The 16,050-nt window shown below is 34.0% G+C and overlaps 1 protein-coding gene across 2 annotated transcripts in view; it reads right to left on the bottom strand.

Annotated features, from left to right (window-relative positions):
- The window catches only part of RBM46 (RNA binding motif protein 46), a 32,756-nt gene extending 17,660 nt beyond the window's left edge, over window positions 1–15,096 (bottom strand). For both annotated transcript variants that reach the window (XM_068542090.1, XM_068542091.1), the window contains exons 1-3: window positions 14,946–15,096; window positions 13,649–14,116; window positions 12,351–13,133 (exon numbers count right to left, since the gene is read on the bottom strand). In XM_068542090.1, coding sequence (XP_068398191.1) covers window positions 12,351–13,133; window positions 13,649–14,116; window positions 14,946–15,096 — 1,402 coding nt within the window. The remainder of the gene's footprint in view (window positions 1–12,350; window positions 13,134–13,648; window positions 14,117–14,945) is intronic.
- Window positions 15,097–16,050: the final 954 nt, after the last annotated feature.

Here is a 16,050-nt window from a genome sequence, read left to right as displayed (position 1 = left end):
CCACAAGTTCACAGTCTGTTATCAAATGTTTAACACTAGCCAAGGTCAGTTTTTCACTGGGATCATGTGAAGTTAACAAAGAAGAGCAGTTAAGAGCACAGCCTCTTAGCCAACTGGGGGATCCTAGGCAAATTATTCAATCTACTGAAGCCTTGGTTTCTTCATTTGTTAGAAAAAAGAAAGTGAAGACATTAAAATAATATCTATAGTACCTCAAAGAATTGACAGAATAATGTAGTATCATGTAAAGGCATTTAGCACAGTACCTAACATACAGTAAGTGCTCAAAGAATCTTAACTATTATTATTACTAATAAAATTCATTATTATAAATAATTGGAAAAATCTCTTGTCTTGGATTTGTTTTCTGAATAAGTATTATTCTTCGATACTTATATAGCATATTTTAATATAAAAGGTACTGCTGTAGGCCCTTTACAATTTTAACTCATTTAATATATATAATTACCCTATGAGATAAATACTGTTAACATTCAGATGAGGAAACTGAAGTACTGACAGGTTAAAGTAACTTTTCCAAGTAGGTAATGAAGCTGGGATGTGAATCCAGGAAATCTGGCTCTGAATGCCATGCTCTTTTATTCAATGTGGCCTGTACACTATACTAAATTTAAAGTACAGAACTTCCTTTTGCTGTAATTCTTTCTAAAATGCAATGTACTATTTCCTGACCCTCTCATCTCAGATTAGGTCAGGTCATGCAATTATATTTTCTCATAACACCTCATACTTCTTTAGAGTGTTTATCAGAACTGTAACTGAATAACTGTCTCCTTCAATACAATGTAAACTCTATGAAGGCAGCAACTGTGTCTGATTCACTACAGTGATCCTCAGGACTTCATATAAAGCACAGTGTTCAATACATATTTGTTGCATGAACATATATGCTAACAAGGATTAACCATCAGCCAGCTAATAAACTGAAAATGAAAATAATTAAGCCTACAGGACTGAATAATAACAAAAAGATTATTCATATGATAAGAATAAGGATTCTAAAAATAAACTTTCTAAAATCAAAGTGTGCAAAAGGGCAAATTTTTCAGAGGGCATCAAAATAGCAAGGCTAATACACTCCACGTGGTGTTAAAGAAGATAATTCTGAGTTAAAATAGTCTAGTAAAGAATCTTGCTTTGCCTCCATACATTTACTTAACAATGTAAACAGGTTTAAGAGGTGCAAACTACTAGGTATAAAACAAATAAGTTTAAAAAAGTGTAATGCATAGCACAGGGAATATAGCAGCATTTTCTAACAGTTTAGCATGGAGTATAATCTATAAAAATATCAAATTACTATGCTGTACACCTGAAACTAATATAATATTGTAAGTCAACTATACTTCAATTAAAAAATTAAAATTTTAAAATAAATGTTAAAAAAGTAAAGGTTTTTTTCTTTTTGTACAGAGCTTTTAGTAGTTTAAAAGCTTACATGGTTCTGCATTATATTCAATCATAATCTACCTCCCTGAAACTTTCCTCTTTTAGACTTAATTCCAACCCCTGGAGCTTCATATTGAAGTCTCTCTTCTATGTGACAGCTCTTCAAGCATTTAAAGACAGCAATCATATTCCTCCTGTAAATACTGCATTAATATTTACAGACTAAACAGACCTACATACTTCAGTTGTTCACTGTCCCAACTTCTTATTACAGAGTTTCTAAGTCTTCCTTAGTTGTCAATGTTTAATTAAATGCTGGTGCCCAAAAGCAAACAAAACATTCCAGATATAGGCTGAGCAGAATAAAATTATTTGGTCTGAATACTACATAACTTTCCAATTTTGCCTTGCGTTACAGTTGACCCTTGAACAATGCAGAGGTTGGGTGCTGAGCCTCTGAGCAGTTGAAAATTCGCATATAACTTATAGTCAGCCCTCTGCACCTGCAGATTCAACCAACCTTGGATCTCATAGTACTGTAGCATTTACTGCTGAAAAAAACTCCACATATTAGTAGACCAGCACAATTTAAACCCATATTGTTTCCAGGGTATGTATGTTAATCTGACAATCTCTAGAGTAGAATGACTCTCATTCTGGTTTTGACAAAATAATTCAGGTTTTTACTATTGGTTGGTTGGCTGACTTTCATTCTTTGTCACCTTATTTATTTTATTATAAAAGTATGTTATACAAACAGAGGAATGTATAAAATATAGATGTACAGTCAACGTAATTTTAAAAATAAAAACATGCACACACCACTCAGGTGTAGAAACAGAAGATTATCAATACCTTAGAAGTCTCTCTTGTATCCTTTCCAACTTCTCCTTTTAGTCCTTAAAGTAATCATGATCCTAATTTTTAAGTGTTAACCATTCTCTTGCTTTCCTTTATAGTTTTGTCATATATTCCTTCATCCCTAAACAATATATTGTTTAGTTTTGCTTGGCTTTATATTCCTACTCATAATTTCCCATTGCCTCAATTCCTTCAATATAAGATTTGAAACTTTTCGTATTTTACTTATTTTTAATAAGCCACCTCATATCTTTCAGGGAGTGAAGCAGGGACTACAGTGGATAGCCCATCACAAGCAAAAAAAAAAGATAAAGGTAAGATTAATATTTTGCTTAGGTCAGCCTGCCCCATCAATATGAGACAATGCTATCTCTCCCCAAAAAGAAACTGAGCTGAGGGGAAGTTGAACATCTTTCAATCTTACTCCTAACCTGGATTTTATAATAGGGCTTTAGAATGTATGTAAATTCCCTGAATTAATGAACTACATATTTAAAGAGCATCCCAGGATAAATATAATTAGATAAATGAGGCAACGACATTTGAATTATTTAGTTTCAATTTATTTATACCTCATATCTAAACATAAATATTTGTTAGTTGACTATAGAAATTTTTCTTCTCATATGAAAACTTTAAAAATAGAACATCAGACTAAAAGAACTGAAAATAAAAATTATTACTGCCTAAAAATTCAGATAAAATCTCAAGGCAATGAAATTTGCCTTATTTACCAATTTAAATCAAAGACTGGCTGACATCAATCTACTTGCCAAAACCTAATACGATTGATGGAAAAAGGCTGTTCATCCTCCTTCCCAAGTCATGTTCAGTAACAAGCCACTCCCTGCTTGTGGCATAAACCACAATAAATAAAAATAAATAAGCAAGTAAATAAATAAAAATGCAAATATTTTTAAAAATCAGGAAAAGTGAGGTTTAAAAAAGACACTGGTGCACAAATGAGAAATAGATGATTGTAAAAAAGAGCAGATATCCTAGAGAGTCACAGATATCCTAGATGCATTTCAATACAAGTACTTAAAAATCTTAAGTCAGTAAATCATAGACTTAAGAAATAAAGAAGGAAAACAATCACAGCTATCTCATCATATTTGTAAATCCCCCTCAGAAGCCAAAAGAGTGCTTTCACAGGGTAAGTAATCCTATTTTTGCTCAGTACCTCCTCTTTCCCTCTAGTTCTTAAGAGAAAAGAAATTAACTTTCCAATGCTTTGATATCTTCATTATTTCTATACTTGATATATCTAAATTTTACACCTAGGAATCCCTCAAGGAAACTTGATTTGTGATCTCTCAAAGAAATATATGTAGACACCTAATACACACAAGTGAGACATTTAAATGAGTAAACATTTCTGTTTGAATTATTTTGCTTTTGGTAAAAATAACTTTATAGTGCAGAATACAATTTTAAACCTGTTTTTCAAAGAATCATAATGGCTCACTTGGAACCTTTTAAATTCTGTGCCCCAAATTATCCAATACAGGTATCCCCCACTTTTCAAAAGTTCACTTTACACCATACATTAGTATCTGTTTTTACTAACCAGAAGAAATCCAAAGAGGATTTTCCCTTCTATGAAAAAAGGTAAAAAGCAAAAATAGCGTTCAGGGTTTGTTTTGTAGCAAATTCGTTATAAAGGCAGCATGCAGCCTGAACATCCAGACTGGCATGGCCAAGATCCTTCCCCCAGAACTACATCAGTGCCTCAGCATCAAGCCATCATAGCTTTGAACTGTGTCTGTGAGCATTTGTGCTTTACCTTGATTTATTTTGTCCATCTGTTAGCAAGATGTGTCCTAAGGTAACTGCTTCTTCGCTTTATGCCATTGCAGCCTACAAAAGATTTCACAGGAACACTCTAACTTGGATACTGGGGGGAAATTGTACTTTCACAAATCTAGAACTACATATTTGGTCACCTTTGGACCAAAAATTGACATAGCAGCAGCAGAAGAAAAAGCCATAGACACATACGGCACATCTGCTGTAAATCTGTTTACCCCCTAATCTGGCCAGTAAACAAGCAGACTGGAACATGTATGCTGAAACAAAGGTAACAAGAAAAAAATTAATTTCATGGGCTTGTAGTCTTACAACAATCCACCTATAAAACAGGATTACAAAAAAAAGCGTGAAGTATCTCTAGAAATAACATCCTTAGAAAATATAATGAAAGGAAATCAAATATGCAAAAGAAAAAGTGAAGGTCAACATAACTACTGTATAAAAGAAGCTGGAGTTGTACCTCCTAGTTTACAATGTTTATTTATTCACGTTTATTCTTGATTAATCTGTGTATAAAAATCAAGCTAGGGCTTCCCTGGTGGCGCAGTGGTTGAGAATCTGCCTGCCAATGCAGGGGACACGGGTTCGAGCCCTGGTCTGGGAAGATCCCACGTGCCGTGGAGCAACTAGGCCCGTGAGCCACAATTACTGAGCCTGCGCGTCTGGAGCCTGTGCTCCGCAACAAGAGAGGCCGCGACGGTGAGAGGCCCGCGCATCGCGATGAAGAGTGGCCCCCACTTGCCACAACTGGAGAAAGCCCTCGCACAGAAACGAAGACCCAACACAGCCATAAATAAATAAATAAAAATTTAAAAAAAAAAGCACTCCCTTCTTCAAAACTATCAGTTAAAAAAAAAAAATCAAGCTATACTGTTTAAACATGTAAGAAATGAGGGAGTTCAGAATATACTCATCAAATTATCAGGCAATACAATTACAACAGACATGTTTTCTAATGACTGCATTCCTATATGCTTTTTAACATAAAGTTATAAATAGTAGAAATCATTATCAGTGTGGTATGTAAGATTATATTTATTAAAAGCAATGCAGGAAGGTATACAGCTAGCCAAATAAATCATTTTCTTAAAATATTAATTATTATATACATATAAAAATCAATATACAGGCCATTTTTACAGCTCAAATGTCACTTGCTGTAAGGAATGGCCCACATGTAACTAATAGATCTTTAACCAAATATTACAAATTTAAGGGCAAGAAAATCCAAGTTGTTATTAACATTTTGTCAATTTAGAGATTCTAATTAGAGTTTTTTAAATTTTGTTTGCTTTTGTTTTGACTCTCCAGAGGGACGTGCACTCCTCTTAGAGGTAACTCACTACCAGATCTTAGATAGAGGATGTATCCTTCTAGGATAGAGGATGAATTGCTCTAGGATAGATAATATATCTGAAATTAACTAATAAAAGTAGATACTATATTTAATCTTAACCAAAAGGCCTGGAAGCAACTCACATTGAATAATCTTAAAATGGTTAAAAGCACAGATGATCACTTGAATAAATTCATCACAGTAAAACCATTTTTCCAAAACATTTTCTGTCTCCATTCACTAGCCCATTCATTCTATAGCACAAGCAATTACTGTCTACTAAATATTAAACAGGAAACAGAAATAAAGGCACAACAGTGCAACCTCTACATAGATTTTCACTATTCTAAACCCCCCAAAATAAGTAAGCCTTAGAGGAGAGAAAAATCAATACAACATTGAAATTCCTTTTAAAGCCACACTGAAAAATATTTTAGGGGACATCATGTGGCAAATTATGAATTGCTGCTGACATCTAAGAATGCACATGCAAAATTTATTGTGTGGCCTTTGATACAATAGGTGAAAATTTACAAACCATGATTTTTTAAAATACTAAATAAAAATATCATACATTAAATTTATAAATTAAACAGCAGTAGCTACTATTAAAACTAGTGTATTAGAACAAATATTTTAGGAATGTATTAACCAAAGATACTAAGAAATTGTAGGACAGAGGATCAAGCATGACTAAATAAATGTATAAAGTAAATGAAATCACATGATCACATTCATCAGTTAATAACATAACTATGGAACAAATACTGGTCACATGATATGTTTTAATATGCATCATTATTTTCCTAGATTTTCTCTTACAAAAAGAAAACTAATTTCCGAACTGTTAAGTAATTAGGTTGTTTTATAAAATCTTGGTTTTGATTATAATTAATTGACAAATTCAGGGAAAGAAATAAAAAGTAATACTTGTCATCATGAAAATGAAACAGGTAACTGACTCATTTTTTTTTTATCTAGTTGTTCTGCTATGAAGTGGACAAATATAAGCTTTGAATTATTATATATGAAGAAAGGAATATTAAACTGAGAAGAGTTAATTCCTACAAAAGTAGCTCTTGATTTTAAACTATTTTTAATTCAAATATCTATCTCAGTACACACACAAAAAAAACTCAAGTATTATTTTTGGTACTTCATAGAGTTTTTGTCATATTTTAAACAAAACCATAATTTGGGGGATAAAAATGTCCTTAGAGGTCACCAAGTAAAACCCTGATACTTTAGAGATGAAGGCACTGAGGTCCACAAAGAGTAAATGATTCATTGCCCATTTCAAGGTCACAATTTGTTGGCAGCTGAGACTACAGATTCTTTTACTTTTACTTGACTACTCATTACTCTGTTAAGCTTCGCTTCTCACAGCAGCAACTCTGTAACAATTATGGTCCGTTAATACAAGTGCTAGTAAGATAAGAATTATGAGTAATACCAGATGATGATCTTTCAGAAAAAAAACCTGTAAGTTTCAAGAGGAATAGAAACACATTTTCATGAACACTGGGCCCTCTCAGAGGGTCAAAGAAACATAGTTGAGTTAATGGAATTTTCATCTCACCACTTGGTCATATGAAAACAAATCAATGTATAAAATGCTCGTGCTCATCCTACATAACTAGGTGAATTTTAAAGCAAATTCAGCAAATTATTTTTGTTCTTTAAAATGTAAGTTTGAAACAGTATAAAAGTTAGATCTATAATTAAAACTGGAAAGAAAAGAATAACTTTCTAAAAGTATTATTTTTCTTCTAATTATTTATAATAAAATTTCACTATAATATAACCATTATATTATACTTAGCTTAAGTGTCTTCTAAAATTATTCCTTAAATTTAAAAAAACTAGAGGTTTCTCTTTGTTTCAAAGCAATTTATTGGCAAATTTTTTAAATCAAAATTTTATTTTTGCATTTCTGCCCATCAATCTGGAAATTATGATAGCTCATAAGAAAAAAGCACCAATTATTTTTCAGATTAAAACTTCTCAGAATAGTATACCTTCATCCTGCTGTGTCTTCCATTTCAATAACTTTCAACCAACTTACAAGTGATAACAGAAATCAAAACCTAATCCCCTAATCTTTAAATGATATTAAAGGGATAGCAAACACAATGGCTATCATGCTTAGAATATATATATATATTAAATATTTTAGCACTCAATGACGAGAAAAAAATTAAAGTTTCTGATGATGTTTGTCATTACGAAGTCAAAATATGAGAAGCAATATGCAAGTCAGACACAAAATGAATACTGAAGAAAGTACAGAAGATATAAAAAAATGAATATTCACACATAAAATGGTCCACACAAATCAGAATGGATTCATCTAAGAAAAAAATTACTTAGAGAAAAAGCAAGCACAGTCAACACAGTTGTCCTAAAAAAAAAAAAAAATCTGCAAAGTCTCAAAAAGCAGGACTGATAAAATTTCAGTTAACTAAAAGTCCACATCTTCTCAATTTCTAATTCTTAAAATCTCACTGAAATCACCAAAGCAAATGCTATACAGAACTGTTTGCCATTTAGTCACCATCACGCTGTTTTTCTAATAGGTGTTTGCTCATATTGTGCCCTTTTCTGCCCATAAACTCTCCTCAAGATTTACAACCCAGATCAGGTGGGAGGTGTCCCCTTCCTCTGTACTCCCCAAATAACCTATGCTTAGAGTTTGTGTCTTTGCCTTCTTCAGCAGACTGTGACTCCTTAAGAGCCAAAACAATGTTTTATTTATCTTTAGCTCCAGATTGCTTAGGAAAGTACAATTAACACATGAGAGGCATTCAAAACAGATTTGTTCTTTAATTAAATTTTATCAGTCATGGCCAAAACAACAGTACAAAAGTCAGATGAAATTAAATCAATGGCACAAGCTCGTTTGTGACAGAGGTTCTTCACCTCTGTTTTAAAAGTTTTAGCTGGTCATTCAAGTAAAAAACTACCACTTGCAACAGGATTACACAAACGCAGAAATGAGACAAGAAATGCCTTGCCTACAGTTATTTGTTAATAAATTATTTAACAAAATGAATTATGAACACACACTGAGGCTACCTCCCTCCTTCTACTAAATATTTTCCAGGACTTTCTTCTTCAAAACTAAGACTTTCCTTTATCTCCTTGATTTTGATCTCCTAGATGGTGAAGAATCCTCCAGGGGAAAGCAGTGGCAATATTAGAAGGCCCAGATTCAAAACAGAGGCAAAATTTTAGCAAAAGCAGGATTATTCACACTGATAGTTTGCTCCATTATTAAACAGATACAAAATTATGAGATAGAAAAGGCTTATTTAAAAAGATGTGATACTGAATGACCTAAGATGTTTCCATACATCAAATATTTAGTATAGAACCTACCTCCTAGCCCCCAAGTCTGTACTCTACCCATTAAACCCAGTAAGTATCCCATTTATTACAGCTTCCTAATATAACCAGGTGATAGATAATTTCTTACCCTGCTGGTTGGGTGCTGAGTTCCCAGTGAGGTTAGGGAGGTTATTCTCTGACATTTTGAAGATGGAGACAGTCTCTATCTTTGAAGTAAAAAAAGGTGTGTGTGGGGGGGTAATTTTGGCATTAACCCCAGTTTTCACCTTTTCTTAAAATATTTTGCTTAAAATAAAGCTTGCTATAAATGGAACCAAAAAAAAAATATTTTTAAAATTTATCTTAAGGTACTATGCAATGAGAACATTTGGGATTCTAGTAAGAGCACTAAATGGTCACCAGAAGTACTCTGGGTTTAAGTACTTATATAGATGTCTGCTCTCCCTTGGAAAAAACTTCTATTTTCCTCAACACCAATGATCGTCATTTATCTAAATAAAGTCTAATTTTTTTCTCTTTTATTTTTCAGACTTGAAAAATGGCCGTGGTAATGCCAAAACAATGTGGATAGTAAAAGCACATTCTTAAAGAGCTCTGAAATAAAAAGGTAAAGGACTGTTTATATCACATACAATAGCAAAAGATCATTAAGGTAAGATTTGATAGTAATGCTCGAAATAGCATCAAAACTGAAAGGGTAATAGAAGAGTGTCAAAGCAAATTAAAAAAAAAAAAAATACTACACCCAAAGAAAACATCTTAAAATAGCAGTTAAATTCACTATCTAGAAAATTAGATTCAAATTCTTCAAGAAAACAGAGGCAAAGGATGATCTAATGAACTGCATTTAAGGGACTCTAGAAACCAGTAGCAACCTCTCAAGATCTCAAAACAATCCAATGCTTGAAACATGCAGGATATATCAGTAACACAGTACCCCTTCCCCTCTAAAAACACATCACTACCACCAAATGATCTCAACCCTGAGCCATCCAGCGAAACCCTACAACCTTTATCTAAAGGAAACTGCACATAAAAAGGCATCAGCTCTTTAAAACCCAGAGGATCCAATATTAAAAGGAAAAGGTAAGCCCAAACACTGCCAACAATATTCAATCTATTCTTAACCTGCCCTGTGGCAATATGTAACTTCCTGGCTGTCTATAGCTCCTGCCCCTACTTTAATGACCTCTGAAGATCTGATATTTGCTTTCTTATCAAAGATTCCTAGACCCCTGATCTCTGATTCTTCCACTTTCTTGAATTCTCTCTCTTTTCCTGCTTAGTTGCCTCTTAACTCAAGCTTCACTCATATTTCTAGTCAATCACAATAACGATTTTTGTGGTACTGTCTGTAGACAAGGCCTCGAGCCTTGTGTTTACAAGCCCTAGTATTTAATTGAAATTTTTGGCTTATATGTGGATCTTAGCTTTTGCCTCTGATGATGAACTAAAACTGAAAAAATATATAGAACACAAATTGTTCAATTTTTTATTATAAGCACTTCTGATATAAAGTTTATAAAATCTGAAATAGAATGGCTAAAGCAAACTGTCTGTGCCCTCTAAGAATTTCAATTCTTGAAGCTAACTGTATCCCTAATGAACATAATCAAGTTGGAAATGCTATAACTGAACAGGGGTTTTCTTTGGGAACTATAGGTGAATAGGAGTTAACTATGGCCCTACGACTCAAGTAAAAAACATCTTAAAAATCGAATTAAAAGCAGATGGGTAGGGGCTTCCCTCGTGGCGCAGTGGTTGAGAATCTGCCTGCCAATGCAGGGGACACGGGTTCGAGCCCTGGTCTGGGAAGATCCCACATGCCGCGGAGCAACTAAGCCCGTGAGCCACAGCTACTGAGCCTGCGCGTCTGGAGCCTGTGCTCCGCAACAAGAGAGGCCGCGATAGTGAGAGGCCCGCGCACCGCGATGAAGAGTGGCCCCTGCTCGCCGCAACTAGAGAAAGCCCTCGCACAGAAACAAAGACCCAATACAGCCAATAAATAAATAAATAAATAAATAAATAAAAAAGCAGATGGGTAAACCATGTTTAAATAGAAAATCTGACAAACTAAAAACAGTTTTAAGAATCTCGGAAATTTAAGTTAAATTTGTAAGGGAAATGAATGGATATAGAAATAAAATGTTTCAGCATTACCATGTTAAATCAGACACAAGTATCTTGCTCAGCAACTGAATGCCTAATATTCCACTCCAAAAGAATAATTTAATCCAATTTGCTCTAAGAACCCTAATGTTAATCATTTGCTATCCACCTAATTTTATCTTTAACTCAGTTGTCTTTATTAAAAGAAAAATGGAAGGATTTCTATTTTGTAAATTAACAGAAATCATACCTAAGACTTTATTAACTTAGATGATTGTAAAATTCCCAAATTCCAAACTAATAATTGAGGACACTGCTGAAAAGTTTCTTGTAGGGAACCCTCCCTTCAGCTCTAAAATTCTGACTCCACCTCTTAATCAGAATCTCCTAAAAATATTCATCATAATACCATGGGAGTGGCCATGATGGATAAGCAAGTCTATATAGTGTATAAAAATTACTCTCCCTTTTGACAATGTTTTTCCTTTTCAATTTCCTTTTCTTAACAAATTTGAGAATATCAATTTTAAATAGATATAAGCTTCAGTAGTACGATTCTGCAACTATATAACAAATCAATTTAAGCTATGACTTTGACAATTATAATCAAGAACAAGTATAATCCTTAGTAGGAGACCTTTTCTTTCTATTGGAATTTTCAATAAGCCAATATTCTTCTAATAAATATTATCTTGAGCATGAAGTAATAACCAACTGAAATCTATAGCTGCATTAAAAAATGAAACAAACTGGTGCGGGGGGAGGGGAGAGGTTAACACAGTAACAAACAGGCAGTAGGAAAACACCAGAGTGATATTACATCTCCTCCTTCACAATGCCAAATATTTAGTTAGCATATGGCCCAAAGCTTGTCTTAATTATCCCTCAAATGCATTAGAGAAACTTACTTTTTTTAAAGCATGAAATTAAAGAGAATGGTCATAAACATCTCTTAATGATGCTTTTTGCCTTTCATGAGTAATAATGACAGATTTCCAGATTGGTGAGCATAAGGTTGTGTCTACACATGACCCATCTGAAATGCCTCTGATTTTACCAACTCCCTATCCCTGCCCTCAAAAAAAGATTATTGTGTACACTTCACCAAAGATGCAGTAACACTCTTATAAATTGGTTTAAGTAACAAATCTTGTAACTTATATAGAAATCATTTCAAATGAGGATTAGTCATTACAAAAACAGTAAACTGATGAAACAGGATCATGAACTCTAAAGTAAATCAAAACTAAATGATCCCCCCAAGTAAGTAATGTTTAAATAGCTAAATATAGGAAGTTTATACAAAAGAAAAGTCTCAACAAAATTTACCATGAATTCACAAAATTGAGGTAAAATTTATGTTAAATACTCACCACTAATGTTGAGTTCAAACGAAATGAATTTATAAATAATCTATAATAATACTTCCTAATTTCATATTCTACAATATTGTTTAAAGTTCTTTTAAACTTACCCAAATGAAGTAATGTAAACTGGGCTGCCAGTTCCTTTGCATCTTCCAGAGTAGTACAGAGTTTGTCTGGCATGAAGTAACTCTGGGATCCATTTGCAATAGCAGGAATAATGATTTTATATACCAAGAGTACTTTCCCATCTTGACTTGTTGTTGAATATAAATAATATTCTGGTGGTGCCCAATTATTTTTGTTGCAGTAATAATCCAAATGCATTACTGCAGAATTGAAATGACTGGATTTTAAAGAATACATACTAATTGGAGTAAGCTTTGTTCCAGGAAAAAATGGATAAGTGCATCTTTCAATTTCAGGGGGGCTTGGGCTATGCTGGCCATTGAGACGAGCTGGAAGAGTTGGTGGCTTGCCTAGAGTTTTGGGGTGGCTCTCTTCTTTGTTAGCAAACACAATCAGGTTTTCTGAATTGGGGCTAATCTGACCATTAAGATGCTGTCTCCAAGTGTTTTCTTTATTTACAGGTTTTGCCAGTGTTACCTCAATACTTGCTCCATCAATGCATTTTCCATTCATAACAGACATAGCAGCCACTGCATCTTCTCGGTTGAAAAAGTGAACAAAAGCATAATCTCTAAGTTTCTTTACTCGTTCAACTGCACCAGGTTTGAATTTACTGAATTCTACTTTAATTGTTTCCTCTGTAGTTGAGATCATTAAATTTCGTACATAGAGAACTTTAACTCTCTGCATGGTTTCCTCATCAACCTCTTTCTCTGGGTCAGCCCAATCTACCTGAATGGTATGGCCCCACAGTTGGAAGGTTCCTGTAAAAAAGAATAAATTAATTTGAAGACAATTAAAACAAATAAAAGTCAAAATTAAGTAAAACTGTTTCTCCAAAGAAGCAGAAACTCAAATACATATCGATATATTTGGTCAGCATTAGTTTCCTACTCACAAAATAGTTTTTACTAAGGCAAACCTAGCCAGAACTTATGGTGAAATTAATTTTAAGAGTCAAAAGAACAAAACCACTTCAAAGATGGACCTTTATTAGAAGAATTAGGTACTGTCCTTTGTATTTTTATCCAACAACAATTAACAGCTAAATTAAAATGTATACATTCAGTAAATCAGTAAATTATTATAAATAATGACTCATAAGATCAGCTTCATGTCTTTTGGAATCACTTGATTTATTTTACTTCCTTAAACAATCTCCATTCCTCTTTAAGGGCACTACATATTTTCATAAATTGATCTATGAGGTACTGTTGTCTGTCCATATGTATAGTAAGGTTAACACAGAAAAATAACCTTTGAAAAAGTATAAGTTTACCTGGAATTAGTTTTCGCCTAGCCATAGCAGCAGCTCTGTGAGATTCATATTCAACAAATGCAAAACCGCGATTTTTTGTCTTATCAGTTGCGCTTGGGTAAACAATGACATCTACAACTCCTTCTGTAACTTTCTTCATTTCATCCAAGATTTCTTCCTTCTTCTTTTCCTTTGGAATAGCTCCAATAAATAATCTGCAATTATCCAGGCTTACGCACACACCAATAAACTTCCCTGGTCTAATCTCATAATTATTAAGAATTCTGATGGCTAACTGGGCTTCTTCTTTTGTAGTATACATCACAAAAGCATAACCTCGATTTTCACCACTAAATTCCATCATAAGTCGAAATTCATATATCTTCCCAGCTCTTTCAAATACAGGAACTAACTCATCTTCATACATATCACGAGGTATTTTTCCTACAAAAACTTCACAGCCTCTAGGTGGAGGTGGACCTTCCCAACCTGAAAGACAAAAATAAATAAACAGACAAATAAATTCTAATAAGATATTTATGTTCACTATTCAGTAATTCATTCCACAAATTTACTGTGAGCCTTCTATGTGCTATGCACTATTACAGGTGTTGGGGATACAACAGTGAACAAACTAGAAGCCCCCTTCCCTCATGAAGCTTATATTCAGCAGAGAAAGGAGACGAGTAATAAGTGCTCTGGAGAAAAATAAAGCCTGAATGAAATGAGGGAATGAGCCTTGAGGATATATCAGAAAAAAGAAAAGCAAGTGCTTTTTATATTAGTTATATTAGAACAACCAGAGCATGCAGGTCTGTATAGGAAATGCATACTTGAGGGAGGAGTAAAATGGTAGCCATCAATGCAGTCAGAGGCCAAGATTTTCTTTAAAGTCTGACAGAAAGTTAATTGGAGGGTTTGAGCAAGGAAATTGTACTGGCTATTGGTAGAAAGGCAAAACATTATATCCAATAACCTGTTTGCATCTAGTATAAACAGCACTCCTCTACTCACTACTCTCACATTCCTCCCCAAATGACCTCCCCTTTCATAGCTAGAGTACCCTTTCCTGACTGACCTAATCCTGACTTCTTTCTCAACTGCTTCTTAAACCAAGAGGAGAGTTAAAAAATGTAAGGGAAAGACATGCATAACACATATAATCTACCTCTTTTCCCTCACAACAGTAAAAATGATTGCTGACGTCTTACAGCGGTTACAAGGAAAGAGCTATTGTTTGGGATACTTGTGGAGATATATACCTGATGTAAATGACTACATTAAAGATTCAATTTTTTGAACATAAACAAATTCACACCTGGAGGCGGACCACCAAACTTCCTTTGCCCATTTTCTTGAACCATGTTGTATCCAGTCTTTTCCATCAAAGCAAGTAATGCTGCTTCATTCTGAGTACCAGTTCGGACTTTACTGTATCCATTTGTTCCATCTGTATTTTCTTCATTCATGGTTGCAGCTCCTAAAGCAAAGTTTAAAAGCAGTGTTTATGACATGGAGCACTAGGAGGAATCTATGAAGCATTTCTTTGAGTAGCAAAAAAACAAGGATAGTTGTGGCTGCTACATTTGGTTATCACTGTAGCCCTGCCCCCAAAGTTCTTCCCTACAGTGGAAGCTGGAAACCTCTTAATGTCTCTGATAAATTAAGCAGTACCTTTTTAAGGCCTAAGCTACAAAGAAAGGAAGTCAAAAGTGAAAAAGAGAAAGGGAACAACAAAAACAAAAGTGGGAAAACAGAAGTAACTGAAAGGGAGTTGGAGGAGAAAAAAGCAAGCAGAAGTAGTAACAAAGTATTCAGAAATTATAAAGTGATAGAGCTAAAATTAGGTGACCTCCAAAGTCCTTCCTAGTTTTAAAATATCTGAGTTTTTCTGAGTGATGAGGAATACAGCTACAAACACATCCATATCATACACATCACACCCACACAATCTTTTTACAGTCTTTAAATTTCTTTCCAAGCAATCCTATTGCATCCAATGATGTAATTCTGAACACGGCAGGAGAGTAGCTCATGCACCCATACAGCTTCTACCTGCCATCTACCTCATTGCTTTAAATTTAGTAGCCCAGTGTTCTTTATTAAACTACTATAAAGTAACTTAATAAACTACTACTTTATTAAACTACTATTAAAGTCATTTATCAAACTGCCTACTGAGTTTGCCTAACGAGCACTGAGAATGAGATTTTCATTTGGCATCTTGAATTCAACAGATCCAGAACTGAATGTCATTTTATCTTCCAAACATGTTCCTTCCTGTTTTACCTGACTTCCGTCAATTCATCCGTCCAACCAATAAACGGCACCACAAGGAGTATGTATTACTCCTTCTCCAAACTGTCACAACCAGAAACTTGGGACTTAACCCTGAGTCCTTCCTTTGACTCACAGCTATCAGT

This window comes from Eschrichtius robustus, chromosome 4, assembly GCF_028021215.1.
Source record: "Eschrichtius robustus isolate mEscRob2 chromosome 4, mEscRob2.pri, whole genome shotgun sequence".
NCBI classification, from domain to species: domain Eukaryota; kingdom Metazoa; phylum Chordata; class Mammalia; order Artiodactyla; family Eschrichtiidae; genus Eschrichtius; species Eschrichtius robustus.
This window is presented reverse-complemented; position numbering and strand designations above follow the sequence as displayed.